General features: G+C 52.4%; 2 protein-coding genes across 3 annotated transcripts in view; both read right to left on the reverse strand.

The window, feature by feature from the left end:
- Window positions 1-7,251: 7,251 nt before the first annotated feature.
- Window positions 7,252-9,291, reverse strand: Mfsd6l (major facilitator superfamily domain containing 6 like). Its single transcript, XM_055594316.1, has one exon. It carries the CDS (start codon window positions 9,143-9,145, stop codon window positions 7,373-7,375), a length of 1,773 nt encoding a protein of 590 aa, XP_055450291.1. The 5' UTR covers window positions 9,146-9,291; the 3' UTR covers window positions 7,252-7,372.
- A 1,443-nt stretch (window positions 9,292-10,734) lies between these two features.
- The window catches only part of Pik3r6 (phosphoinositide-3-kinase regulatory subunit 6), a 40,826-nt gene continuing 25,612 nt past the window's right edge, over window positions 10,735-25,948 (reverse strand). For both annotated transcript variants that reach the window (XM_055594290.1, XM_055594291.1), the window contains exons 13-20: window positions 24,336-24,458; window positions 22,293-22,403; window positions 19,641-19,728; window positions 19,325-19,395; window positions 18,651-18,741; window positions 17,064-17,176; window positions 11,929-12,041; window positions 10,735-11,453 (exon numbers count right to left, since the gene is read on the reverse strand). In XM_055594290.1, the coding sequence (XP_055450265.1) occupies window positions 11,300-11,453; window positions 11,929-12,041; window positions 17,064-17,176; window positions 18,651-18,741; window positions 19,325-19,395; window positions 19,641-19,728; window positions 22,293-22,403; window positions 24,336-24,458 (864 nt within the window). In that variant the 3' untranslated portion in view covers window positions 10,735-11,299. The remainder of the gene's footprint in view (window positions 11,454-11,928; window positions 12,042-17,063; window positions 17,177-18,650; window positions 18,742-19,324; window positions 19,396-19,640; window positions 19,729-22,292; window positions 22,404-24,335; window positions 24,459-25,948) is intronic.

Genomic DNA, 25,948 nt, shown 5'->3' on the forward strand with positions numbered 1-25,948 from the left:
TCCCCGAATATCTGAGGCTGAGAACTTACAAAGAAAGAGTTTTATTTGGCTCAAAGTTTGGGGGGCTGGAGACTGGGGGACACAGCATTGCTTCTGTTGAGCCCAAAGCATGCAACTCCATGGTGGATGAGATGGTGAGAGCTCATGTTTTGTGTGACACACACACACACACATACACGTGAGGGGAGGGAGAACAGGGTGAGATAGGAGGTCAAAGAGCATGGAATGGAGCCAATCTTCTGACCTCTGACCTTCTACTACGTCTCCTCCTCTCTTAAAGGCTCCATGCCCTTCTAGTGTCACTACATGGCAACCAAGCTTCCAAGTCTGTGCCCCTTGGTGGACACACTCAGATCATGTTCAATCCATGGCAATAATTAAGATAGAATATAGGGATACTGCGATCCTAGATGATGCGCGCACATTTTATATCTAACAGAGAAAATGCCCACAACCTGCATAAAAATAAATTACAAAGAAATGATACTCTTTAACTGAGGAATAATTGAATGAAGTAAAAGCTTAATAGGGAGAGAGAGCATTTAAAACATTCTGTGATCCTGAGAAACGGTTTGCCCAGAGTGGTGCACACGCCTTTAATCCCAGCACTTAGGTGGGAGAGGCAGGCAGATCTCTGAGAATATAAGGCCAGCCTGGTCTACAGAGTGAGTTCCAGGACAGCCAGGTTTATGTAGAGAGACCCTATCTCAAAACAAAAACAAAACTGCTGTGTACCTGGCGAAAAACAACAACAAAACAAACAAATAACACACAAACATACAACAAACAAACAAACTTAAATTACCTCTGGGTTAAAGTGGAAATGACAATATGATTTCTATTAGGCCCTTTTACGTGGCTAACGGTATGACAGCAGACTGGGAAGGTCGCAAAGGTTTATTTGGGTTGGCAGCTCTGCTGGCCGTGTTCTTCTCTAAAGATTATCATTATTGTGTGCCCAGCACAGAGGGCAGGCGTGTGCCACTGTGCACAGGTGGGGGCCGGGAGACAGCTTTGTGGACCCAGTTCTCTCTTCCCAGCCTTGTGTGGGTCCCAGGGCTAAGCCCATGTCCTCGGGCACCCGCTTTCATCTGCAGGGCAGTCTCGCCCACCTGAGAGTGTTCCTGTGGTCAGCCTGGAGCCAGCACAGGGCGTTACTTGTGTGGGTGTGTCCTCCGCCCTTGTTCTCTCTCTCTGTCTCTCTGTCTCCTTTTAAGGCCACCGTGGGAAAAGTCACTCTGATAATGTTATGGGATCCTGATTCCCTCCTTAAGGTCCACATCTAAACACCACAGTCAGCTCAAGTTCCCACCTTCTCGGCATCCTGGGACCAGCATTTCATCCCAAGGTGAACTTGGAAGAGTACAGACCTTGTTGGAGTCTTGGCACGGGCTGCCTTGCTGTGTTTCTTCCGTGTTCTAGCTCTGCATGTACTCCTCGCGCGCGCGCACACGCGCACACACACACACACACACACACACACACACACACCTGGCCACACGCCTCTGCGCTCTCTCTGTGTTAGCCCCGTCATTCTGCTGACTGCCTCTACCCACTGAGCCAGCTCTCCCGCCTCCAAAGCAAGAGATTTTAACTTGGTAGGAGCAAGGAAGCTTTTCTTGGACATGCTTAGCCACAAATCTCATCCTTCCCGTATCAGGGAGGATTCAGAGACCGATTGGTGAGACGCCATAAAGCCCCTTTGAAATCACTCACACCCAAAGCTGTGGAGACTGGGAAGCCACACCGGAGGGGAGGGGCCCGAGGAGCAGGGCGCACCCGTCTGTGAGACTGGCTTATTACATGTGACTCTGCCCTCATGTGGCCCCTCAGCCATCCTAAGAGCCTCAAGGGATACCTACTGTCATTCCTCCCGATCTTAACTTTTGCCTGCACCCAGCATGCTCTGATCAAGGTGAAAGCAGCACTCAGGTGGTCTGTGACCTCAGGAAGGGATACCCAGGTCCTGTGTCTGACCTTACAGTCAATCCTAGTGAGAATCTGCCTTGTGGATTTCCAGATCCCTCTCTTTGACTCGCTTCCTGCCTCTCCCAAGGGTAACTCAACTCTTCCTCTCCTTGCAGCCCCCAAGAGCTAAAGGACTGCAGAGGGCAGCCTGGCAGAATCCAAGGGAGCTTGGGAAGGGCGTGGGACCAGGTTGCCCAAGGAAGTGAGAATCCTAGTGAGTTTGGTGCCCCCTAGTGGATGCTTCCAACCCCCTGGCCCAGGTCCGCTTTTCTTTTCTGCCCTCATCAGCTGGGCTTATGCACTCCGACCTTTAGGGAAGAGGTAGAAAAGGGTTCTCCGGGCTTGGAGGATGCTCCAATCCCTTGCCAAACTCAGAGGGATGCAGGTGCCCGAAGCTGCACGAAGTGGGGGTTGGTAGACCTGAGCAAAACTTTATGGAATGCCATAGGAGGTCCTCACACTGAAGGTGCCTACCTGCCCTCTGGGCCCCGTGTTCGAGTCCCAACCACGGGCAGAAAGAGTCAGCCCCGGGAGGTTGCTCCTCAGCTTTGAGAACAGGTGGCTTAGCCTACAGGCCAGGCTTGGGGCTCAGTGTGAAGTCTCTGCATGACACCAGAGACTTGTCACCAGGTCAGGAGAACAGAAATGAACATATAAAATGTTTTTATTTTTAGTTTTATTTATGTATGTGCGCCAGGTGTGTGCAGGTGCCCGTGGAGGCCAGAAGACATTGTATTCCCTAAAGCTGGAGTTACAGGCAGTTTCGGAATTGTCCAGTATGGGTGCTGGGAACTACACTCCGGTCCTCTGTAGGAGCACGGAGCCACCTCTTCAGAGACTGTGGCGCCTTTAAGGTCTGTGCGCTGCTCTCAGGGCTAGTACAGGCAGCTTCGTGAGCTCCTAGGCCCTTGGGCACATGATGGCTGCAACCTTTCATCTCATTTCATTCTTTAGTCGATGACCAGGGCAACATCCTGATTGTGCCCCCGGGGCACATTTCTGTCAACTTTGTTGCTGTTTAGTGCTTTCTCTCTTTCAGGATGCAGTGCCTTCCCTCATGGACCTTACTGGTCAGTCCTGAACAGACATCTCAGTCCTCAGCGCCCTTTGTGATAGCACCCCACAGGACAGCATCAAAAAGCGCCCTGGCTGGGAAGTCTCCTCCCCCCCAGAGGCAGGGGCGCTAAAAGAAGGCTGTGGGACTGTTGTGTCATAGCTACATCCAAGCCATGATCCCGGGCAACTGGGTCAGTTAGTCTGTTAGAGCCTCAGTTTATCCAGATGTAAACTGAACATTGCTCGAGGGACTTGCAAACATCATTGCATGTGGGTATCTGGCGCAGAGGCAAAGTGCAAGCAGCATGCACCCCTTTTCTTTTTTTGATTTCTGTGATCCCACCTAGGAAACCCACACACCAGCTCTCCCTGCTGTGTCCCTACCCCAGATAAGCACTGCTTGCCCGAGGCGGCCTTATCTAAATTGGTTTAGTATAGCATTGAGAGTAGGAACCTCCAAGGTCGGACAGATATGATTTTGAACTTCCACCTTTCTGGAATTTAGCCACATCACTTGTAACTTGAGGCCACGGTCATAGCTCCCTTCCTAAAGTTGGTGTTGGTCATAGCTCCCTTCCTAAAGCTGGTGTTCTGACGAGATGAGATGAATTTGTCAAGTCCTTAGAGAGCCAGGGAGGTTCGCTAGCCTGAAAGCCCAGATTTGTCCCTAAGCACCAGGTCACCCAGAACCTGCTAACTTCGGTACTTTCCAAATGTCTTCCAGGAAGCACCGGTTCTGCAAATGTTGTCAGATGGTGGTCCTACAGGAAGAGGCTGTGATGCAGCTGTATGTGGGAAGTTAAGATCAAACAGGGCTAAGCAAGTCTGCTGACTACAGGGCTCCCAAGAGCACATCTCTAAGAGTGGCAAGAATTGCCAGCATTTTCCAGAGTTCGGGGCTACAGAATCCTTCGGACCACTTTCCCCGACACTGCGCTACTGGGATTACCTGTTCTACGAAGCGCACTCCAAAGAAAGGGGGACACAAGGGCAGCTCTCGGCTCCTCAGCTATTTACTTTCTGCTTGGCTGGAACCAAGACTTGTCAGAATGTCATCAGGCTCGCCATAGCAAAGAGCCACCGGGCTGGTGCCCGAGAATCACATTTGACTTTGATCTGTGACACTTACGTGACTGAGGAGCTGAGAGAGTATAAGTCACAGTTCAGTTAGTCTCTGACCTTGTGCTTGCTCCCTGCATATGCTTATCTCACAATCTCCATGAGTTTTTTTTTGTTTGTTTGTTTGTTTTTTTCCCCCCTGAACACGCCTGCACTCAGACGACCTGCCTGCCTGAAGCTTCCTGAAATACCCACTGTTTAAGTGTGGAATTGCCCAGTCTCATCCTGTTTGCCTACCACCCCATAGTCTGCCTTCCCTTCCAAGTTGTCAGCCTGACTCCCGGCCAGGTTCTGCGGTAGCAGCAACGTGGTGCTCAGTAGCTGCACAGAGAGCGGTGTCGCCAGCTCCATAGCCCAGGGGACCGTCCCTGCTGGTCTTACTCGGGCAGCTTAGAGCCCATGCTCTCTGAAAATATGCAATAAAGAAGCCCTCAAAAATAAGACTTTTCACCTTCGAAGGCAAAGAGAAGTCTAAGGGCCTGGAGACAGCAGACTCGCGCTGAAGCCTCACCCTGCCACCTGCCAGCTGGGACTCAACCACATTGCCCACCAGCTTTGTCCCCTGTGAACTGCAGATGCAAATGGCGACCTCATATGGTGAGCAGAGATGAAGTGAGCTAGCACAGATCACGGTGTGTGGCCTGTAGCTGCCAGGGAAGCCTTTGGTGAGGCAGATAGCCTTGGGAAAAGAGGAACCGGGTGCTCGAGAGCTTGGTTAACCACATCAGAGCCTCTTGGAGATTGCGGCTGAGATAGAGAATTCTGGTCCCCACCCAGGAGGCCCCGATGACTCCTGGGAGTCCATCTTTTTCTAAGTACTCTCAGACTTGGAGAGACAGCTAAACTTGGGAGCTTTCTGGCACAGAAGAAAATGCCCCAAATTTGGGATAAGGAGATGAGCAGTGGCCTCAGCCCGTGACCCCATGTGGAATTTTCCTAAGGTTTTGTTTTCTCACTTGTAAAATGGCAAACAAACAAACAAACAAAAGCCTTACTTCATGTGGGTGACTGTTTTGCCTGCTCGCATGTCCGCGCACCACGTGGGCGCCTGGTGCCTAAAGAGACCAGAAGAAGGTGTCGGAGCCTCTACAACTGGAGTTACAGATGGTTGTGGGCTGCCGTGTGGGTGCGGGGAATCAAACCCAGGTCCTCAGAAAGAGCAGCCGGTACGCAAACTGAAGGTTTAAAATGGGATCCGCTCGTTCAGGTGTGTGTTGGGGGTGGGGTGGGGTCAGGTGGCTGAGTCGTTTCTGGGGGCAGCCGGCTCCCTCGGGTGACCGGAGCAGAGACCTGAGAATGGCAGGAATCAGGGTGCCTGCAGAAGGCCATCCGGCTTGGCTGCACCCCGCTACACCCCACCTTCTTCCTCCTGCAGCCCAGGATTTGTCTGGGCACCACTGTGCTGAGATGAAAGGACTCCCTGGCCAGGGAGTGAGCAGAGCAGGCAAAGTGCTCGCTGAGGACCGGAGTTCAAGCCCCAGAGTCCGCAAAGGAGAGACCCGGCCCTAGAAAACAGTCCTCTGACGTCTACCCATGCTCTGAGGCCCAGCGTGTGCACCGGCTCTCTCGGCCATCGCTGAGCACCTTCAGCCCTGGGTCGCCTTCCTCCTGGATAGCCCATGTGAGGCGCAGGAGTCTGCTGATGGCACAGGTGATTTTTGTGTTAGTTATCTGGTCCAGAAAGCTTCCCTGAACGAGCCGAAAACAGACAAATCCTAACGAATACTCCAACCAGTGGGCATTCGTGTGTCTCCCTCTCGCATTCTGTGAATTGCTCTTTACAGCAAGGCCCCTAAATCCGACAGCATACGTTTTCTTAATTTTGAAAAACCTTATGCGTATTGTTTTGTCGTTCCTTTTTTGTGTTTGCCTGCATGTATGTCTGTGTGCCACACGCATGAAGTCCCCACACACATGAAGGCCAGAAGAGGGCATCAGATCCCTGAGCTGGAGTGACAGATGGTTACAGTCATCCTAACTGCAGACACTGGGACTCAAATGTGGGTCCTCTAGGAGAGCATCCTCTGCCTTTAGCCACTGAGCCACCTCCCCACTTTCTATTTTCTTGACGAGAACATGAAAGAATTAGATGTGGAGAACTGTGCCCTGGGGCCAGGCATGACGGTGCACACCTTCAATCCCAGCACTTGGGAGGGAGAGCTGGGTGGATCTCTGTGAGTTCAAGGCCAGCCTGGTCTACCGAAGTGAGTTACAGGACAGATAGAGCTATGCAGAGAGACTCCTCCTCATAAAAAAACAAAAGCTAAACAAACAACTGGCCTCTGGAATAAAGGCCTGGGAGTCAGAACAAGTTCAGTAATGCTACCTTCCAATCAAAGCAGATGTTAAAATCTCCACATGCTCATGCGGGGAGGACTGTGGGATTCTCGATGTCCTTTGCTCGTGGCACAAACATTGGAGAGCAGAACTTGGGGGTGGGGTTAAGGGCTAGGCGCCATTAACTGCCCCCAGCACAGCTTGTGTAGGTCTGGGCTACCGTCTTCCCTACCTCCAAGAAGGCCCCCACCCATCTAGATTAGCTTCCCCCCTGGCCTCCACATCCTGCAGGTGCTGCTGCCTTCCTGGAGCAGCAGCTTAAAGTCAGGCATCTCTTCTGCCATGGCTCCGTCACTGGGTCCAGGGGCGCCAGAGTCCTCCACCGAAAGCTCTCCCCGCGCAAGCCTGTTAGCTCACAGTCAGCAAACACAGAAGGACTTTTCGACCAAGGCAAATGTTCTTCTCTCTCTGGAAAGTTTGCATAGTGAGAAAATAAAATCTTGGGCTGGGGAGATTTTAAAGCTGCCTTTGCAAACACAAGAGCCTGAGTTTGATTTCTGAAACCCATGTAGAAATGGAACGCATGGTGGCGTACGTGTGTGTGTGTGTGTGTGTGTGTGTGTGTGTGTGTGTGTAATCCCAGTGAGGAGCACGAGGAGGAGGACCTGCTTCGAAAGAGGATGACACCTGAGCTTGTCTCAGGGCCTGCACACACACACACACACACACACACACACACACACGGGCACATGAAGGCATGTGCAGCCACATACACACATGAGCACACATATATACAAACACGTAAAAGAATAAAAAAGTAAAAACCTCCTTTTACTACAATATAAAACCACGCAGCGAGTAGATACTGTTGTGCCTTTGGCAGAGACATGGCTTTTCTCCCTTAAGGCTCCCCACAGCCCCGGGCAGGGGCCCATCAGCGTGCTTCTACCTCTCAGATCTTCCAGCCCACCTGCTCCTCCCTCATGGCCTTCACCAGCCAGTCCCTCTCCGAGCCCTGCTCTGAGTCGCTGCTGTCACTTCCTTCCAGAGCCAGCAGCTTTGAGTAGCTGACCCTCCGCTCCTGGGGCAGCCTGGGCTGGACAGACAGGAACAAGGCCAGCCAGAGTGACAGGAGCAGGCAGCAGGCTTGGTAGAGCACAGCCACCCCGAAGCGCATTACCACAAAGCCCCCCACAAAGCTGCCCAGGCTGCAGCCACTGGCGTAAAAGTGACCCCGAAACATGGTGCCCAGGGGCCTCTCCATGCCCGAGGAGGCCAGGTCCTCTATGGAGGAGCCCACAGCCCACCACAGAGCCCCACTGCTCATGGCGCTCAGGATCTGAACGGGCAGGACAGACCACCAGCTCCAGATGAAAGAGTAGTAGAGCAGGTGCAGGGCCAGGCAGCCCAGCCCCAGCCCCAGCACGCCCACCCGCGTCAGTCTCCTGAGCAACGAAGTCCTGACCGGATGAAACAGAGTTTCTCCCAGCAAGCCGAGAGCGGCCGAGAGACCCATCACCAGCTCGCTGCTGCCATGGTCCTTCATGTGCCAGAACAGGAAGTTCTGCACCGTGCTGGCAGTGGCTCCTATCCAAAAGACGGTGAGGGCTAGGAGGATGAGGCGGGGGTCGCCCCTTACCAGGGACAGCGCTTTGACGGTTTTGTAGCTGGGCCCCCGCTGCTGGTCGATGGGGACAGGGAAGGCAGTGCTCACTGCTAGGGCCAGGGTGCTGGCCAGTGAGTAGCTGTAGAAGTGAATCGCGCCCCGAGGGCCTTTGGTCACCAGGAAGCACTCCAGGTGCCCCACCAAGGCTGCGATGCCACCCACGCCCGCCGACATACCCAGCAACCTCCACAGCCACAGGTCTCTGCTCCTGTCAGCGGCGTCTACAAAATCCAGGTATTCGTAAAGGCTGTCGTCCGCCGCCTGCTCCAGAGGGGCTGCCAGCAGCTCCCAGAGCACCACAAACCCCAAGGAGAGGACGAAGGTCCACTGCGCCCTTTTCAAGGAGCGACCTCGGGTCTGGGCATCCCCCTGAACCTTTGGCAGGCTGACTGCGTTTCCAGGGGCTGCGCTTCCAGGAAGTAGACCCAGGGTAGCACTGCCCACCTCCAAAGTCCCTTGCTGGGAATTTTCTCTCACCCCAGGAGAGACGGGATGAAGAGCCTGGGGAGTGGTGCTGGCTCCTTTAACAGGGCCCACGGAATTGGCCTGCAGACCGCTAAATGTTCTACCAGAGGCGTTTGGAAAGCCAGAAGTGTCCAGGGCTCGGCTGTGCCTGCTGCCCGGGAGGCTGGGTGCTCCTGCCCAGCGGTTTAAGCCCTGGCCAGAGGCTGTGGTCACAGTGTCTGTGACGGCCAGGGGTAGGACGGTGGTGGCCACCCAACCGCTTCCATTACAAAGGAGGTTGGCCAGATTTCTGTCCACCGGTGGGACGAGGACCATCAGGAGGCTGGCTCCTGCGGACCCCAGCAACGAGCCAGTCAGAAACATTCTCCTTTTCTGGTAGCGTTTGACCAGGAAGGCACAGAAGGGAGTCCAGCAGGCTGCGATCAGGTGCTTGGTTCCCATGAGGGCGCCCACCAGGGGCGGGGCCACACCCAGTTGCCTCAGGTAGAGGGTCAGGAACGGGGTCACACAGGCATCCCGGACCCCGCACACCAGGTGGAAGAGCCTGGCCACCCGGACTGCCCTGGGGACGTCCCACTGCGGGTTGGGGCTCATGGCTGCCGGATTCTATCAGACCCGGAAGGGCACAGGACCCAGCTGGACGCAGGGCGCGCGGGGCTCCATGTCCCGGGACGGAGGGTCGCGGGCCCAGGGTTCCGACCAAGCCCGACTGCTTCTCCGGCGGCCTCGGGCGTCCGGTCACCCAGCCAACGGCTGCCCGACCTCTACGTCCGGCCCCCCGCCCGGAAGTGGCCCCGCCCCAAGAGTGAGACGCGGCGGGGGCGGAGCCCACACACCTGCTGGCCTTACCTGCAGCACCTGCGCCCCACCTGCGCCACCTGTGAGTGGTGCCCCGTGGTCGGCTGGGAGCGGTCCTGAGCTAGGCCTGCCGGCATGGACTGCCTCAGGCAAGGGAGACTGTCAGGGTCAGGGTGGGACTTTTTCTGGGAGAAGAATAAAGTGAACAACATCCGCACATCCCTCGCCCTCAGGTCAGTATCCATAGGCATACACACACATACATACATACATACACACACACACACATATATATGCATATATACACACATATATATGGTGCATAGGCATACATACATATATGTATGTATACATATGAATATGTGTGTGTGTGTGTGTGTGTGTATGTGTGTGTGTGCACCAAGTGGAAGGCTTCATCTACAGCCAATAGGGCTGTTGCCTGCCCTGTTGGGGAGTGCAGTCCAGATGTTTTTAGCTGCTTTGAACCAAGGAGCCCTCTCGAGAGGAGGTGACTACGAATGCTTAAAAATTGCCGGTCAAAAGAAATGGCTTTACTTAGCATAACAAAGGTTTCCCCAGGTGAATTCAGTGGTGTCCAAGTCATGAGAACTGGCTACAGATCCCCCCGCCCCCCCAGAGCTCTCAACTGAACAAAGAAGATTCTAGCAGTTCAAATCACAAATCACTAGTGTGTCCTAGGCTTTCCTCCCAAATGGCCAGTCATCTAGCTACTGATTTACTAACTTTTTCTCATACCCAGGACCTCCTCGTGTGCTAGGCAGGCACTCTACCACTGAGCTGCATCCCAGCCTGATTTGGTCAACTTTTCATGCCAGGCTTGCTTGATGCACCTAATTCGGCTTTGGACCGGCTGGTGGGGCATTTGCCAACCAGCGTGTATGTGTAGATGAATTTGATTCCGCAATTGCTTTCTCCCTAAGCTGGTGTGGAGCTAAGATCCCTGGAACCTTCGCTTTCCTTACTGACTGACTTAACAACTGAGAATTACAACTTAGATTAAAACAAAGACGAAGGCTTGCTGGCTGGGGGTGGGGATGCATGCCTCTGAGCCCAACCCTTGAGGGCTGGAGGCAGGAGGATCAGCAGTTCATCAGCAGCCTCAGCTGTGTGATACCCTGTTTACAAGACTGGGCAAAAACAAAACAAAAACCCAAGTGACTAATGGGTGTGGGGGCTTAGTCATATAATCCCATATAATATAGAGGTAGAAGCAGAAGAATCAGGAGTTCAAGACCAGCCTTAGTTACATGAGACCCTGTCTCAAAAACATTGACCAATAAACTAACCAAATACACACACACACACACACACACACACACACACAGAGGGAGAGAGAGAGGCAGAAACACTTTAGTGTGCTTTTATTGATACTATCACTGTCTTCTCTGCTGTGACACGGGTGAATCATGGCCTGGAGACCATATGGACTCAGCAGGAAGCAGTACAGCGCTCCTTACACACTTCCTGCTTCTTCCTCAGCCACAGGACTCCGTACAAATGTTGTACTCATCAGCTTTCACCCCTTTTTATGGCACCAGGGTCAAACCCAAGGCCTCCCATAGACCAGGCGAGGGCTCTACCACCGACCCCCAGCCACAGCTGCGGCTATTTGACACCAGCTTTCTGACTCCCCCGGGAGCTTGAGCCAGCATGAGGAACGAGATGAGCATTGCCACAGGAATGATGTTTCCGGAAGGGGCTGGCTTGTGTGTGCATGTGTCCAGCCCAGCGCTGTCCGGCAATCCGGCAATCCGGCATCCGTGGGATGGGTCTGTCCTCCCAGCCCAGGCTCTCTCAGTTCCCGGGCATTCTCTGGCTCCTGGTCCAGGCACAGCTGCCCAGCAGGTTGTCAGTGTGCGTGCTGTGTTGGGCAGGCAGTGTGTCCTTGTTCTTGAATTTGGATCCAGACCTTCCACCGTCCCGGCAGGCTCACTGGATGATGCCAGAGAACGTGTTGATGGGCATCAGGAGAGAACTGGGCTTGACCATGTTCTTTTCTGTCTCCTGCCCTTGTGAATTGAGGCCCGCCATTTTGGATTTCTGGGCCCGTGAACATGGCTCTGGGCAGGGACCAGCCTCAAATCTGCAGTGGGGAGAGACCAGCTTAGAAGATAATCAGGGAACAGGTTCAGCCAGCACATCTAGAAGGCAGACCAATAGTTGTGGGGCACAGAGGAGGAGTCTCAAGGAAGACAAAGGACAAACCAGAACAGGAGGTCAAAGTGCACCAAAGTTCCCTGATAGTGGGGAAGATGCTTAGATCTAGTCATTATATCTTTGCATCTACCTCCCGGAGAAAACCTGCAGAAGTCACAAAATGGGGGTACAGATGCCCCAACAGGGGAGTCTGTGATGGAGGCTCAGTGCTGGCAGAGGAGCTGGAACAGAGTTGCTTTCAGGCTGCGGGTGCCCCTAGGAATCCTGGGAGCACTTAGCATTAGCCTCAAGTCATAGGGCAGGTGCCTAAAGCCTGTCAGGCCACAGATCTGACCCTGATAGGTACCCTGAGCCAAAAGCCGGAGACTGCAGGAGCCCGAGGGGTAGGAGGGCCCACACACCTGACCACATCTCTGAAAGTGCGCCCGCCATCCTTGTCCAGCCACAGCGTGAGCAGCCTCTGGTCTTGGCTCTGGACTTGGATACTGGATGTCCAGAAGGTGTTTGTTGCTGTCTGCATCAGAGAAACAGATTATGTAAATGTAACCTTTGCTCAGCAGCTGGCTCTGCCGCCAGCGCTTCCTACCCTGGGATCCGGTGTGTTGCCTCCGTACATCCCAAGGGTCCCCGCTCTTTTCCTGCTAGTGGCTGAGCAGTGGCTGCAGAAATTCCTCCTCACGCTAGGATGTGGCTTCGGTTCCGTGGTTCTCTTCTGGACCCGTTAAGCTTTATTGTGAATACAAATTAGAACGCCTCGGGCAGTGCACGTCAGGTTATCAAGTGAGAGTGGCCGTGTGTATCTCAAGCACCTCCTATGGCAACCGTATTGCTAGGCAACCCCAGTTCTTGGCACTAAATTATGTGCACAGTTCCTTACCTGGGGGCAGATGTAAACAGGGGGTCTAGGAAATGGTCAAATAAAACTGAGTCAGTGAGAAAGCAGCCACCAGACATTCTTGTGACTGCAGACAGAGGGGACTTCCAGAGAGGCCCTTCCTATGGAACATAGCACTCTGGACCTTCTGGGTTCCAGCAGGGCCTTGCAGAGTCCCATTCCCCACACAGGCAACCCCAGTGCGCCAGGAAGCCTTGGAGTCAGTTTCCCCCAAGTGTTTTCAACCCTGGACACTTATAGGAATCACACAAGGTGTGAAAGCCAGTGGCCAGGGAGAAGTAGAGCTGAAAGGTGTCTTCTGGACACGACGGGACTGCTGCATTCAGCAGCTTTGGTTGCCTGCACGAGACCAGTGCAAGAGCAAGCCAGTCAGCCTTCTAGTGTGGAGGGAGAAGGGGTTCAGGGGCGCTGTGCGCGAACTGGCACCAAGCAGAGTCCTGGAAACTGCTTCCACCAATCGGCCCATAGGCAACTCTATGGGGTATTTTTAAATTATTATTATTATTATTATTATTAAATGTCTGATGTGGGAGGCCCCAGTACACCGTGGGCAGGTGGTCCTGGACTGTGTAAGAAAGTAGGCTGAGCGAGCCAGTGAGCAGCGCTCCTCCATGGTCTCCACTTCAGGCCTTCCTCCGGGTTCTTGCTTAGGTTGTGGCTTCCCACAATGATGGGCTATAAGCTATAAAAGCCGGAATAAAACCTTTTCTACAGACACAAGCTAGGGCGAGTCCTCACGGACGAGCTACAGACAGGTGATGGCATCTAGGAGGTGGAGAGTAAGTTTTACTTAAGGGAGTGGTCCCTGGTAGGTCCACAAGCCTCCAGCAGATGGCCCCACACCCAGGAGTATAGGAGAAACACAAGCTGGATCTCACGGGTGGTTATTATTATTATTATTATTATTATTATTATTATCATTATTAAAGAGGACAGGCCCGGAATGGTGGAGCACACCTTAAAGCCTAGCACTTGGGAGGCAGAGGCAGGCATATCTCTATGAGTTCCAGGCCAGCCAGGGCTGCGTAGCGAGTGCATAGAACAGTGTGTGGGACATGGCACTGTGTTTATATGTTAAAAATGTGCACCATCATTGTTGTTATTGTCCACTGCAATTTCTCCGGAGGAGTCCAAGCACAAACAGTGGTCCTGGTGATAAAGAAGGAAAGCTCCCTCCTCCTAGCCCAAACCCCTTTCCTCCACTTCCTCGCCCCTCACGTGAATCTGAACAAGCAAGCTATGGGTGAAGGAGAAAGATGCCCAAACCTCCATTAGATGGGAAGGGAGCAGACCCCATGACAGAGAGTGACAGAGAGGAGAGGAGAGGCCAGGCTGCACAGCAGAACCGGAAGCAGTCTGGGCTCCCTGGAACTCTCAGCTATGAGGGAAGGGTGTGCTCTGGGCAGCTGAGCAGGCCAGTGGACAGCAACCAGACAGATAACCAAATGCTTGTCCACACTGGGGAGTTGCCAGTCTCGTTCAGAACCACCGAGAGAAGCCTCAGAGGGGTGAGCACCGGCACAGGGATGACCCGGCGGGGAAGCCAGGGCTGTCCAGTTTACAGACTGCACTCAAGCCGCCTGTAGCTGCTGAGGGGATGGGTCACCCAAGTGGAGAGACTGAGGTCTGAAGAAATGGGTGCGACCTGCTGAGCTCCTCACTTAGGACACAGCAAACTGATTCTTAATCACGGTTCTGGCCGCGCTGCGCTCCTGTTTGGCAGGACCCAGACTCCCACTCCAGATGACCAGAGGCATGTACTTGCCTCCTCCCACAGGTCTGTCACAGGTACCTCTGGAGTGTGCATGCCAAGGCACACCCTACCTCCTGGGCTGTGGACGCTGGAGACAGCCCACAGCTATAATGTAGCTACGGAGGCCAGCGGCAAGGCCAGAGGACAGGACAAATGCTCCTGCTCCTTGTTGGCCTCACCGTGTTCCCCGTCTAACGCCTCCTTCTATCCCTGCCTCGCTGGTCTCACCCCGTCTATGGAGCATCCAATCCAGCCAAAGACCAGTCCACCAAGTCAGCCACAGGGCTCTTGCTGTTCTCAGCCGGGAGCACCTTCTCCCGCTCACCAAGAACTTGTGGCTTGGTGTTTACCGTCTGATGAAACCTGCCAGGGTTCCGGCAGCTGCCGGGATCTCAGCAAGTCAGCAAGAGATAAAACCGGGAGCTTGCCAGTCTTGCCAGGTTGATTAGCTTACACCCAAAAGCCCCTGGCCGGTTATCCAATGGGTCAACTAGCAGAGGCTAATATAGGAACTGACTCCCAAAGAGTCAGCAGTTGAAGGTGGCCAGGCCTGCCTTACAGCGTTAGGGTAAGGCTGATCTGAACCCAAGACAGTATTATCTCTAAGCAATCAGGGCTGCACTGCCGAACTGCTGGGTAGTTTGCCTTGGAGGAAAGGAGCCTCCGGTTCAGAGCTGAGGTGCTTGAAGCTTTGGGTGGTTGGAGAGAGCACTCATTGAGACCTGCTGTGTGCCAGGTACGCTGAGCACTAAAAACATCAAGCCGAGTACCCGCTCCTAGGAGGCCCCTCCCATGCCACTTACAGAGCTGTAGTGTTCCCATAGCTGTGCCACCAGGGCTGGGGAGCACAAACTCGGGGCACCCAGCTCGCCAGGGAGTGGCGGTAGGGAAGATCTGGAGGGACAGGCCTCCCCGTAGATGGCCCCCGATGTCCTCATGCATGGGCAAAAAGGATGTGGGGACAAGGATAAGGCAGGAAAAGCCAAAGGCGCAACTTCCGGAACACTTTCAAACTCCCAGGCAGGAAATTGAAATATAAAGGTTAAAAAAATTAAAGACCTGCTGGGCGGTGGTGGCACACACCCTTGACCCCTGCACTCGGGAGGCAGAGGCGGGCGGAACAAACAAAAACAGATAAAAGAACAAATTTGGGGGAATATTTCAAAAACATGAGCCAAATAAAAGGATGATGTCCTCATATAAAACAAGGGTACCATGGTATCGATGCTGGAGTAAATGTAAACAGGAAATAAACAAATAGTCATCAGTCAGTGTAAGAGAAATAGCAGCTTCGCTATTTGGAGTGACAGGAACCCAGTCTAAAACTATGGAATTTTGATGATCAGACTCACAAAGCCGAAACAAGTCAGCCAGCGCGTGGACTGCCTCCGGAAGCTGGCGTCCACACACGCCATGGCGGCGGAGCTTAGAGGCCAGTGCGGTAAAATGTCCTGAGGTACAGATGCCAGCTGGCTAGGGGAGGTTTTAAAGTGTAACCCTAAGTGTGTTACCCTCCGTATGCTTATAACAGTGAGAGAAGACCGTTTAACCGCGCACAAACCATTTCAATAACCGTTCAAATATGTGCAAACATTATAAAACAGCATTTGATGACACCAACAAGGCTTCATCACGCTATATGCACAAAGTCTTCACATATACACATATATATTATGTGAAATATATGATATCTGTATCTAGCTATATTTTAAACAGGGTCTCACTTGGTTGGCCTTGAACTCAGAGATCTGGTTGCCTCTGCCTCTGTCTCTGCTCCCAGAATGCTGATTAAAGGCGTGCACCACCATCCCATCCTACTTTCAGATTATTTTCGAGCAAAAGCATTACTATAAACCATTATTTACCATATCTATCAATTATACAAAAATATATATAATGAAAAATCCGAAGTATTTATACTCAAAAGTGTTGCCAGCCCTCTTAGCCATTCACTGGGATTCCTGGTAAACTTACTTCCTTTGCCTTTTGACATTTTCCAAAATAAACGATGAAGCTTTTCATCTATAGTTGAAAACATCACCTTGCAATGAAGAAATGGAAGGACTGAAAAGGGACCCCTGGCTTTGCAGCATGCAAGGGTTAATAGCAAAGCAAGGCAGAAGGACCTCAAACCCCCAGGAGTTTCTTTGTAAAAGCTTGGGCCAGAGAGGAGAAAAGGGCTGCAACTGGCAGCCAGGAAGAAAACTGGCCCAGGTAGCATTTCCGGGTAGCATTTCTTGTCTGTTTTTACGATGCAGGGGAGACCTGAATTGGGACAGGGAGAGACCAAAGGCGGAGAAAGAGAACATAGACTCCAAGGACCCCAGGAAAGGCGCTGAGTGACATCAGGCTCTGGGTGAGCAGGAGTCTGCGGGGCCTGGTCAGTGTGGGTGCGGGGTTTACTCCGGGAGCTGCCGACAACCGGCCTGTCTGGTGGGTGGCGCACAGGAATCCACGGCAGAGAGAGCCCAGCTCAGGTGAGATCTTGGGGCTTGGAGGTCAAGTCAAGTGTAAGTGAGGTAGAGAGAAGCCACCAGGGCACAATGAGTTGAGTCTATCATTGATCACTAACTACCTGCCAAGGCAAAGCCAGGGGGCACGGGGTGGTCAGAGAAGCCATGAGGGTGACCGAGCTGCTCTGTAGGGGTCCGGTTGCAGTGGCAGGGATGTGTGAGCAAATGTGGTTGTCAGGGGATGTCCCAACCCGCAGCCAGGCTGCAGGTGCAAGGCGGGCTCAGTGCCTGTGCTAGCCAGCAGAGGCCATGCGCTTCCCACGTGGAATGGACAGCCCCTCAGCGTGGCGGAGGGCCGCCATCGGCTCCCTGAATACCTCCCCCGTGGACGCCCTCACGCTCTGCCCTCCCCTTTCCCAGTCCATGCCAACTCACCGTGAGCGACCTTCCTGCTAGATTGGAGGACTTGACGACCTCCGTCACGCTGACGCGCAGGCGCGAGCAGCCCGGAGCAGAGGAGGCGTTGGGCACGGTGCACTGGGAGAACCCTGAAGCCGAGTGAGCGGAGAAACGTGTGAGTGGGAAGCTGGGGTTTCTGGGTCCTGAGAGGACCACCACGAGCCTGTCTTCCTGTCCTGCCTCCAGTTCACACCGCCCGGCAGCCTTGGCCTCCACTTCAGGGCTTCAGGTTGGTCCCATCCACGCTCCAGGCTTCCCATCCCCTTCCCCGGAGAATCAACCGCAGTTCTGAACCCACGGTGATCACCGCTCCAAACCCCAGCGCTACAGCTTCAGAAAGTGCGCTCCCTCTGTAGCCCTGGCTGGCTGGAACTCACTCTCTAGACCAGGCTGGCCTTGAACTCATGATCTTCTTGTCTCGGCCTCCTAAGAGCTGGGGTTGTAGACCTGGGTGATGCACCAACCTACACAGCATCTATTATGTGCGGGTTATGTTCTAGGTACTGTGGGGAGAATGCGGAGCGGATCTATTTCTGCCTAGGTAAACGTCCTTGTATGCTCAGAAGCAACCTTCCCCAAGTCCGTGTGGGTCACATTCCTGAACCCTAAACTGGAATTGCGTAGTTCTCAGAGACACCATGGGGCAACGGAGAGGGCCATCCAGTGAGAAGGCTTGGTTCTGAGTCTCCTGCAGCGGCGGCCTTGAGGTTATTTTCTTTGCTTCTGTTCCCTCTCGGGAAGGAGTTAGGGACACTGACAACAGCTGTCTCCGAGAGTTCACAGAAGTCCTGCACCTGACAGAGGGCTGCCAAGCTCCTGGAAGGTGTGTTCTGTGTTGCCATCTTTTCATCCTTCCAGGAGGCCAGTGAGCTCTTGATGAAAGCTAATGTTGATGCTATGCTATGTCTGTATAAGCTGATTTTTTAAAAAAGATTTGTTTAGTATTTATACAGTGTTCTGCCTGCATGTGTGCCTGCACACCAGAAGAGGGCACCAGGTCTCATTACAGATCAGTCAGTCGTGAGCCACCATGTGGTTGCTGGGAATTGAACTCAGGGCCTTGGGAAGAGCAGCCAGTGTTCTTATCTTCTGAGCTATCTCTCCAGCCCATAAGCTGATTTTTTTAAGCTGACTTTTTTTTTTTTCTTTTTACTGTCCCTCCATTTTATTTATTCACTTATTTTTATTTTGGAACAATATATAAAACCCAACATTTCCCATCAGAAAGCTGTCAGCTCAGCAGGTCTAATTCAGAGTGGGGAAGCCTTCTGTCCCAACCCTGGGTCCTTCTACTTTCCAGCTGTGGAGGCCAGTCCCCAGGGTGGGAGAGCCTAGGCTATCTAGCATGGACCACCTGAAAGCAGGGGTCTTGCTTTGCTTGAGTCAGCTGGTCTCAGCTCTTCCTAACCAGGACTCTGTGATGACAGCAAGTTGTAAGACACTCCCCCCCCAAAAAAAACAAACACAAAACACCTTAGCTTCCCTATCTCCCAGCAGCCTCCTTTCTCCCTAGCTTTTTCCTCGTCCCGCTCATCTTTTCCCTTTGCATCTCCAGCTCCTCACCTTCAGTGTCACCAGCTGGAATGGCCTTCAGCACCAACCCGGTGGTCCGCAGAGAAACAGTGACCTCTCGGGGCCTGTGGCTGAGCAGGGCCTGGGGATGGGAATTGAAGAACAGAAGAGGGGGTCCTGGGGTCTGCTTCTCCACTGCATCTTCATCACATCTCCCAGGCTTCCCCCCTAACCCTGAGATTCTCCCTGGGGTACTGATACCAACAAGGAGTCTGTGGCCAGTGGCTTGGACATTACTAGTTCCCAAGGAACCAGTCTAGATGGGTAGCTCATAAGGAAGAAGTTTTTGAGCAAGAAACCAGCTTTCTTCCTCAATCCCTGCACCCCCCCCCCTTTTTAAAGTCAAGGTCTCATTAGTCCTAGCTGGCCTAGAGCTCATAGAAATCCACCTGCCTCTGCTCCCTAAATGCTGGGCTTAAAGACATGTACTGCCATGCCCACCCAACCTCTAATTTCTCAGAGCACAGTGCCTCTTTGTCTGCATGTAAGATCACCCTCATCCCTGCTCCATCTTTGCAGAATGCTCCGGAGGCCGAAAGAGTCTAGCGGTATCGTCAAGAAAGGAGGGCATGGTTCTTTTGTCTCTGTCTACAAGCCTCACATCCCACAGGCTGTTTTTCATTCGTGCCCCCTGCATCCCTGTCCACTATGCCAAGGACACTAACCTTCTGGTAGCATAAAGATAGCTCAGCTCCGAGGCCCTCGGCTGCCCCTCTCCTTCGGGGTGAAGAACCCTCTGAGGGGAGATAAGAGGTAGTGTAAGGTGAGATCCCTCCCCATGTGTCACCAAGGCATAGCTGCTGGCAGCTGTTCCCGGATGGAGAGGCAGGGTCTTGGGAAGTCTGAGAGAGCTCTGAGGTAGAGCTAAGTGTGGCCCTGGCACAGCAGGGTGACCATGGGCCTGACATCTGGTGAGAGGCAAGAGAATGGGTGTGGAGGAAGAGCCGGCTGAGCTCTGGGAAGTGAGGAGCTGGAGCTCACCTTTGGGGGACTTGGAGTCTTGGATCTTCACCTTCAGCTCGGTGAGAAAAACATCCTCTGTAGGGTCATGACTCAGGTTGGTGAAGATCTAGATGGAAAAAGGGCAGGGGGGAGGCAGGGAGGAAGGGAGGGAGGGAAGGAGGAGCTTAGAGAAAGCTTCTGTCCTCGAAGCCACCCATCTGCCAATGCCAGCTTCTGAGCTGAGGGGCGACAGCACCTCAGTCCTGACCTTTCCAGCGATGTAACCAAGTAGATGCTCCCCTCCCCCATCCTAAGCTCATCTGAAAAGACCTTGTCGCTAGAAAGAATGGAGGGGGAAGAATCAGGAGGTACAAACGCTGATCCAAGCTATCTACCAGGTCCTGGGGAAAGATACAAAGTTCCAGCTGTGAAGGAGGAGCAAGGTCAAGGCAAGTACAGTACGGTGACCACAGTTACTGGCAACACAGGATATTCTTAACAAAAGCCACCACGAGGTTGTGTGTGCTGAGATGTAGGGTGAGGTAACGTACACACCAAGCAGCCCGGTTAATGCAGCTTTACAACGTGCACACATCATGAAGCCACACGTCACAGCCACAGATGTGTATGACTTGTCCTTGTTGCTTTGTTCTTTTTTAAAGATTAATTTTAATCGGGGCATTAAAATTAAGGTGCACACCTTTGATCCCAGCACTCGGGAGGCAGAGGACAGCAGACCTCTGTGAGTTCAAGGCCAGCCTGGTCTACAGAGCAAGTTCTAGGACAGCAGGACTACATAAAAGAGACCCAGTCTCTAAATCAATAAATAATAAGAACCAGGAAGAAAGGATTTCTTTTACGTGCATGAAATACGCTCCCGTGCGGGCAGGTGTCACATGCGTCCTTGAGACGGAGTCATGGCAGAGCGAACCGCGGGGAGGTTCCCTCAGCCGGGTCCTCTGGAAGAGCGAGTGCTGCTAGGCCCTGCGTCATCTCTCCAGCCGCTTCTGTCCATGCTCGCGTGGAACATGAAGTGATTGTCATGCCTGTTAGTTGCTGTGTAGTAAACACCTTTAACCCTGGTTCTCTACACACTGACCAAACCCATCTCCTCCATGAACCTTTTTTGTGTTCTCAGACAGGGTCTCACTGTGCAGCTCAATTTGGCCTGGAAACGGTGATCCTCCTGCCTCAGCCTGCCAAGCGCTGGGATTACACGTATGCACCACTATGTCTGGCATGATGGTGACTCCCGAGATAATCCAAATGATGTAAATTACTAACCATCTTTTTTTTTCCTCTGAAGCTGTCTGAGCCTAAAACATATTTAAACATTCTCTGCGAAAACAGAACCTTAGAACCTGGTGCAGAGCAGAGCAGGGCTCTGCAGTAGGAGTCTAGAGGAGTGGCTGGGTCCAGGTTAGATGGAGAGCAGTGAGATCCCTCCATCCCCGTCTGGGGGCTCGTCCTACCCAGCAGCTCCGCTGGGTGCTGGACCCAGGACTTAGTCCACCCGTGTGCTTCAGCCCTCAGGCCTGGGGCAGAATAAAGCCAGTTTGTAGGTGTGAGCCAGCTACTTCCTGAGTAAGGACGACTAAGAAAGCCACAAAGGAAAGCGGATCAACCTCAGGGCAGAGAAGGAAGAAACCACAGCCCCTACAGAGGGGTCTTACCCACAGGCATCAGCTGGGATGAGAACTGAAGGAAATGCTTGAAAGCTAAATTCTCCCCCACTATTTAGTGCCATCAAAGGTACAGCGCTTGAGAACACACTAGGAGAGGACACTGAGGCCAGGAGAAAGCCCAGCACTTGGTGTTATAAACACCCATTCAAATGGGTTCAGAACATTGTGGTTCTGCTTTCAGGCAGCCGGTCGCAAATGATGGAGACAAGTGGAGGTGAGCGGCTAAGAAAGAAGGTCCAGGAGAAGGTGCAGCATTCTGGCCGAGGGCCTGGATGGAGGAGCTCATTCTGAAATGGAGGAGGAGGTCCGCATACGCCAGGAGGGGTCCTGTGAGGACTGGAATGGAGGGGATGCATTCTGGGTGTGCAGGACATTCGGGGGACCTAATGGTGGGAAAGTTGCTTGCTGAAGGGAGGTGACAAACAGCCTCTGCCTCAGAGGAAGAGGAAACCGGCCAGGGATCTCCATGGACCAGGATGAAAGTACACACCAGGAAGAGGAGACATGCCAGGCCAAATGGCCTTGGAGCCTTTATTCCAGGTGGACCTCAGAAGGGTACGTGGTGCCACTGCTACAGGCTTGGGTTTTGTTGGGAAGAGAGACAGGAAAATGAGGCAACAGAGTAGTTGATGAAGAACTGACTAGCTGGAAAGAAAAAGAGGTGTGAGAGGGAAGGATGGGTGTGAGGAAACACAGGGATCTGAAGGTCCCCAAGAGGCTAAAGAAAGAAAATGAGAGTGCCTTGGGCGTTTGTAACCAGGGGACAGAAGAAAGTCCGGAACAGCCTACCCCTGGCTCCCAGCTTTCTGCTTGAATCTGAGGTCTTTGAAGTTAATAACGAGCTGGTTTGTCCAGACACTATGAAGACGGGGTTGCTAAGAGCAGCCAGGAACTGATTTGCAGCCAGGAGCTGATTTGCAGACCAGCATCTCTCCAGAGCCAGAGGACTGACGCGGTGCCCTGCAGGCTGGCATGGTGCCCCGGGAACCCCACGGAGAAAACCTACCTTCACCTTGTAGAGCTGGAAGTAGATGGGTTGGTTGCCCATGCGGACGTAGTACGTGATGACATCCAGGATAAAGGGGTCCACAGTCCGGGATGTGTCCAGGCAGGGAGGCTGTGAGGAACAGGGAGGTTCTTCAGCAGCCACCCACCTCCAGGCTCCAGGGGAGGGCACCATCGTCTCAGCGAGAGACTCCAAAGCCTCCACATGCTCTGTGCTGTCCAAATCTCACCAATCCTTCAACGTGCCCCAAGCCTTCCCGGCCACCCGGTTTTTACTTCTAACCAAAATACAAACTGCTTCTAGCGAGACTTTTTCTTCTCAGGGAACCTGATTGATTTCACTTGCTACTGACCTGTAAGCTGTGCTAGCTGCTTGAGGTGTAAGTAATGATGACAGAACCTATATCTTTCTAGGCTTGGACTGGTTGCTCACTACCCGGAGGCCTGGGGCAAAAACTACTCAGACTTTTTGAGGCCTGGGTCATCTTCAAGGGAGAGCTAAGAGACTGATTCTTGATCTTTAGTCAAAATCCCAACAGATCTTAAAAACTGGGTCTGGTGAGAAGGCTCAGGGGTTGGGTGCACTTGCTGTTTCTTTTGGAAAACCAGGATTAGGCTCCCAGCATCTCTGTTGGGAAGCTCACAACTGCCTGTAACTCTGACTGCAAGGGACCTAATGCCCTCTTCTGGCCTCCACAGGCACCTGCCCATGTGTGCAAGCACACATGAAAAGAAATAAAATAAATAGTTAATGTCAATAAATAAAAAATTTAAAAATAACATGCAAATCCTGAAGTTTGTCAGAAAAGGTACACTAGGATATTCTGATATTTTCTGTAAATTAAAAATAACATTGTAGGCTTACCCTTCCTAGTATCAAAACAGAACCATATTGATTTGTACAGAGATCCACAAAAACACAGGCTCCCAGACATACTGTCACACAGACGTTAGAATGCAGTCAGGGACACAAGCAGAACATCAAATGGATGTGTCGGCATGGTTTATACAACTAACGTCTTTGGGATAACTGGCCAAACCTTTGGAAAAAGCAAGATTACACACGCACCTCAGAGGAAGGACTAAAATTATTTTACATTTAAATTACTTAATTATTTAAATGTAAAAGTCCAGGCTGTAAAGGTGTTTGATTATTGCAATCTTACCGTCTTAAGAGGGAAGACTCTCAGGGCTGGAAAGATGGCTCAGAGCAAAGTGAGTTATACAAGCCTGGAGACCCAAGTTCAAGACACCCCCAGAAGCCAAGTAAAGGTGGAAATCAAGAACTGTTTCCGTAAAGTTGTTCTCTGATCTCCATACAAGTGCTGTGGCATTCATGTCCTCTAAACACAAACACGTACACACACACACACACACACACACACACAGAATTTTTTTTAAAGAAGCTTCCAGAGGCAGAAGTCATAAAGAATAAAAGTTCTGCATCTGACAACAGAAAACATTAAGCCCTACAGAAAAAAAAAAAAAAAAAAAAAAAAAAACCTGATGGGCAAATGACAAGTGTAAAAACCAAACCCTTTGCAACCTCTGTGTCAGCAAGCTGGTGTCAGCGTGAATCTCTAAAGGCTCCCTCAAGCCAGCTATGCCCTGCCCCCATTCTATCCTGCCCCTGTCTGGCCTGAGCAAGGGATGGCAGATGCAGCCTGCGGTCAGGCCTCCTGGTTCCAAGGTCAGGGGGCAGCGTGTCACACCTTATTTTGCTACTTTGGGCAATCTTTCTCTGCTTCAGCTACCTGGCCTGTAAAATGGAAATGTAAGTATGGTGACGCTAGCACCTGGGGACATCAGATCCTACCCTCTGTGAAAACCAAATGAATAAATCCCATGGTGTTGACCCTGGGGTCAGGGGTCACATACAGTCTCTAATTGAGGGTCTTCTCCTGGTTCCACCTCCCTCCCCGTCCGAGCTTTTTAAAATTTCTCCATCTTCATTCCACGCCACTCACACTTTGTCTTGCCTTCCCCCCTCCCTCTCCTCCTCCCCTCCTCCTCTTTTCCAATCCTCCCTCCTCCCCACTCCTACCATCTCAGCCAGCTTGAGGATGGCGGGGCACAGCGTGTTGATGGTGCTTTCGTACCACGGGTCTGCCCGACCCAGGAAGGAAGCCATCTCTCCCAGCTCTGCCTTCCTGGATGCTTCTGGATCCTAGGGGTTTGAGGAAGGAGGGGATGATAGACACCTCTCAGACCCTCCCTCCAGCCTCCCAGATACCAACGCCCAGAGCCCCGGGACTGTAGTGAAGCCGTTTAACCCCTTCAGCTTCTATACTGTGTGAGGACACAGTAGTTCTGTGTCATAAACTCGAGTGAAGGGCCAAAGCTTTTGCTGAGGGTCACTTGTCTGTGACAAAGGAAAAAAAAATCACTGTTGACCTTTAAAGGTCAGAGATAAGTAAGTATTGCTTGGGTCTTGTGGTTCTGGGTGAAGATGAGTGTGGCTACACACACACACACACACACACACACACACACACACACACACACATGCTCTAACACTAATGAACTCTGGTCATCGGCCTCAGACTTTCTCATCAGCTGAAAGCAAAGAATTTCAGTAGAGCTTTAACAACCTTCACTGTGAAGATTACCTAGAGAGACAATGTTCCCTTTTCTAAAAAAATATCTCAAGCAAAGATGTTAAGACATGTTGGGCGAAGCCGGGCTAAGTGGCTCACACCTGTGATGCCAGCACTCAGGAGGCAGAGGCAAGTGGATCTCTGTGAGTTGGAGGCCGGCCTGGTCTACAGAGTCAAGGATAGCCAGGGCTAACAGAGAAACCCTGTCTCAAAAACCAACCAACCAAAACATGCTGGGTGGTGGTGGTGCGGGCCTTCAATCCCAGCACTCGGGAGGCATAGGCAGGTGGATCTCTGAGTTTGAGGGCATCCTGGTTCTACACAGGGAAACACTATATCAATAAAACACAAACAAAAAAGATGCTCAAACAACAAACGGCCCATGCTTCCTCAGGGCAGGACTATGTGTGGCCTTGGGTTTAACTGTGTCTGTGCCTGTGTGAACTCCTCTCTCAACTCTGAGAGTCTAACCCACTAGAGCGCATTCTTTAGGACAAGTAAATCCACCCAGAGTCTTTTCCATACTTTTAAAACTTTGTCATTTTTTGCTTTCACGTTTTAAGCTGGTTATAAACGACATCCTTTGAGCAAGCGAGCAAAATCAGGGATAGAGACATGGTTAAGGCAGGTGAGAGTGATGATCTTCCAAAGCCTGGGGGGGCATCCTCCCCCCCATCACGTGTTTTCTCCTCTCTACTTAAACTCACTAACCCTGCTTCACTCTGACTCATCCCTAACTTCTCTGTGGTGTCATCAAGGTCTGGCTTTATTGAGTGATGCTCCCTGAGCGGGGAAATGCCTCAGTTTACTGATCAGCACTGATAATACGGTTACAAAGACAAGAGGGGGCCCAGCAGAGGGGGCTACTGTGGCAGAACCGGAGCCTCGGCTTCTGGCCTGGGAGACCCCTCTAAGTCTCTCTCAGCTCCACAGTCTAAGGTCATGAGCCTGGGAGTCAGGCTGCCCGTGGGCCCCGCCCTCCTGTCTTCTCTGCTGAGACCTCTGCTCTCGACTGCGCCCCCTCCCTTCCCATGGTCCCTTTGGCCCTGATCCTCTACAC

This window comes from Psammomys obesus, unplaced genomic scaffold (genome assembly GCF_907164565.1).
Source record: "Psammomys obesus unplaced genomic scaffold, mPsaObe1.curated_primary_1811, whole genome shotgun sequence".
NCBI classification, from domain to species: domain Eukaryota; kingdom Metazoa; phylum Chordata; class Mammalia; order Rodentia; family Muridae; genus Psammomys; species Psammomys obesus.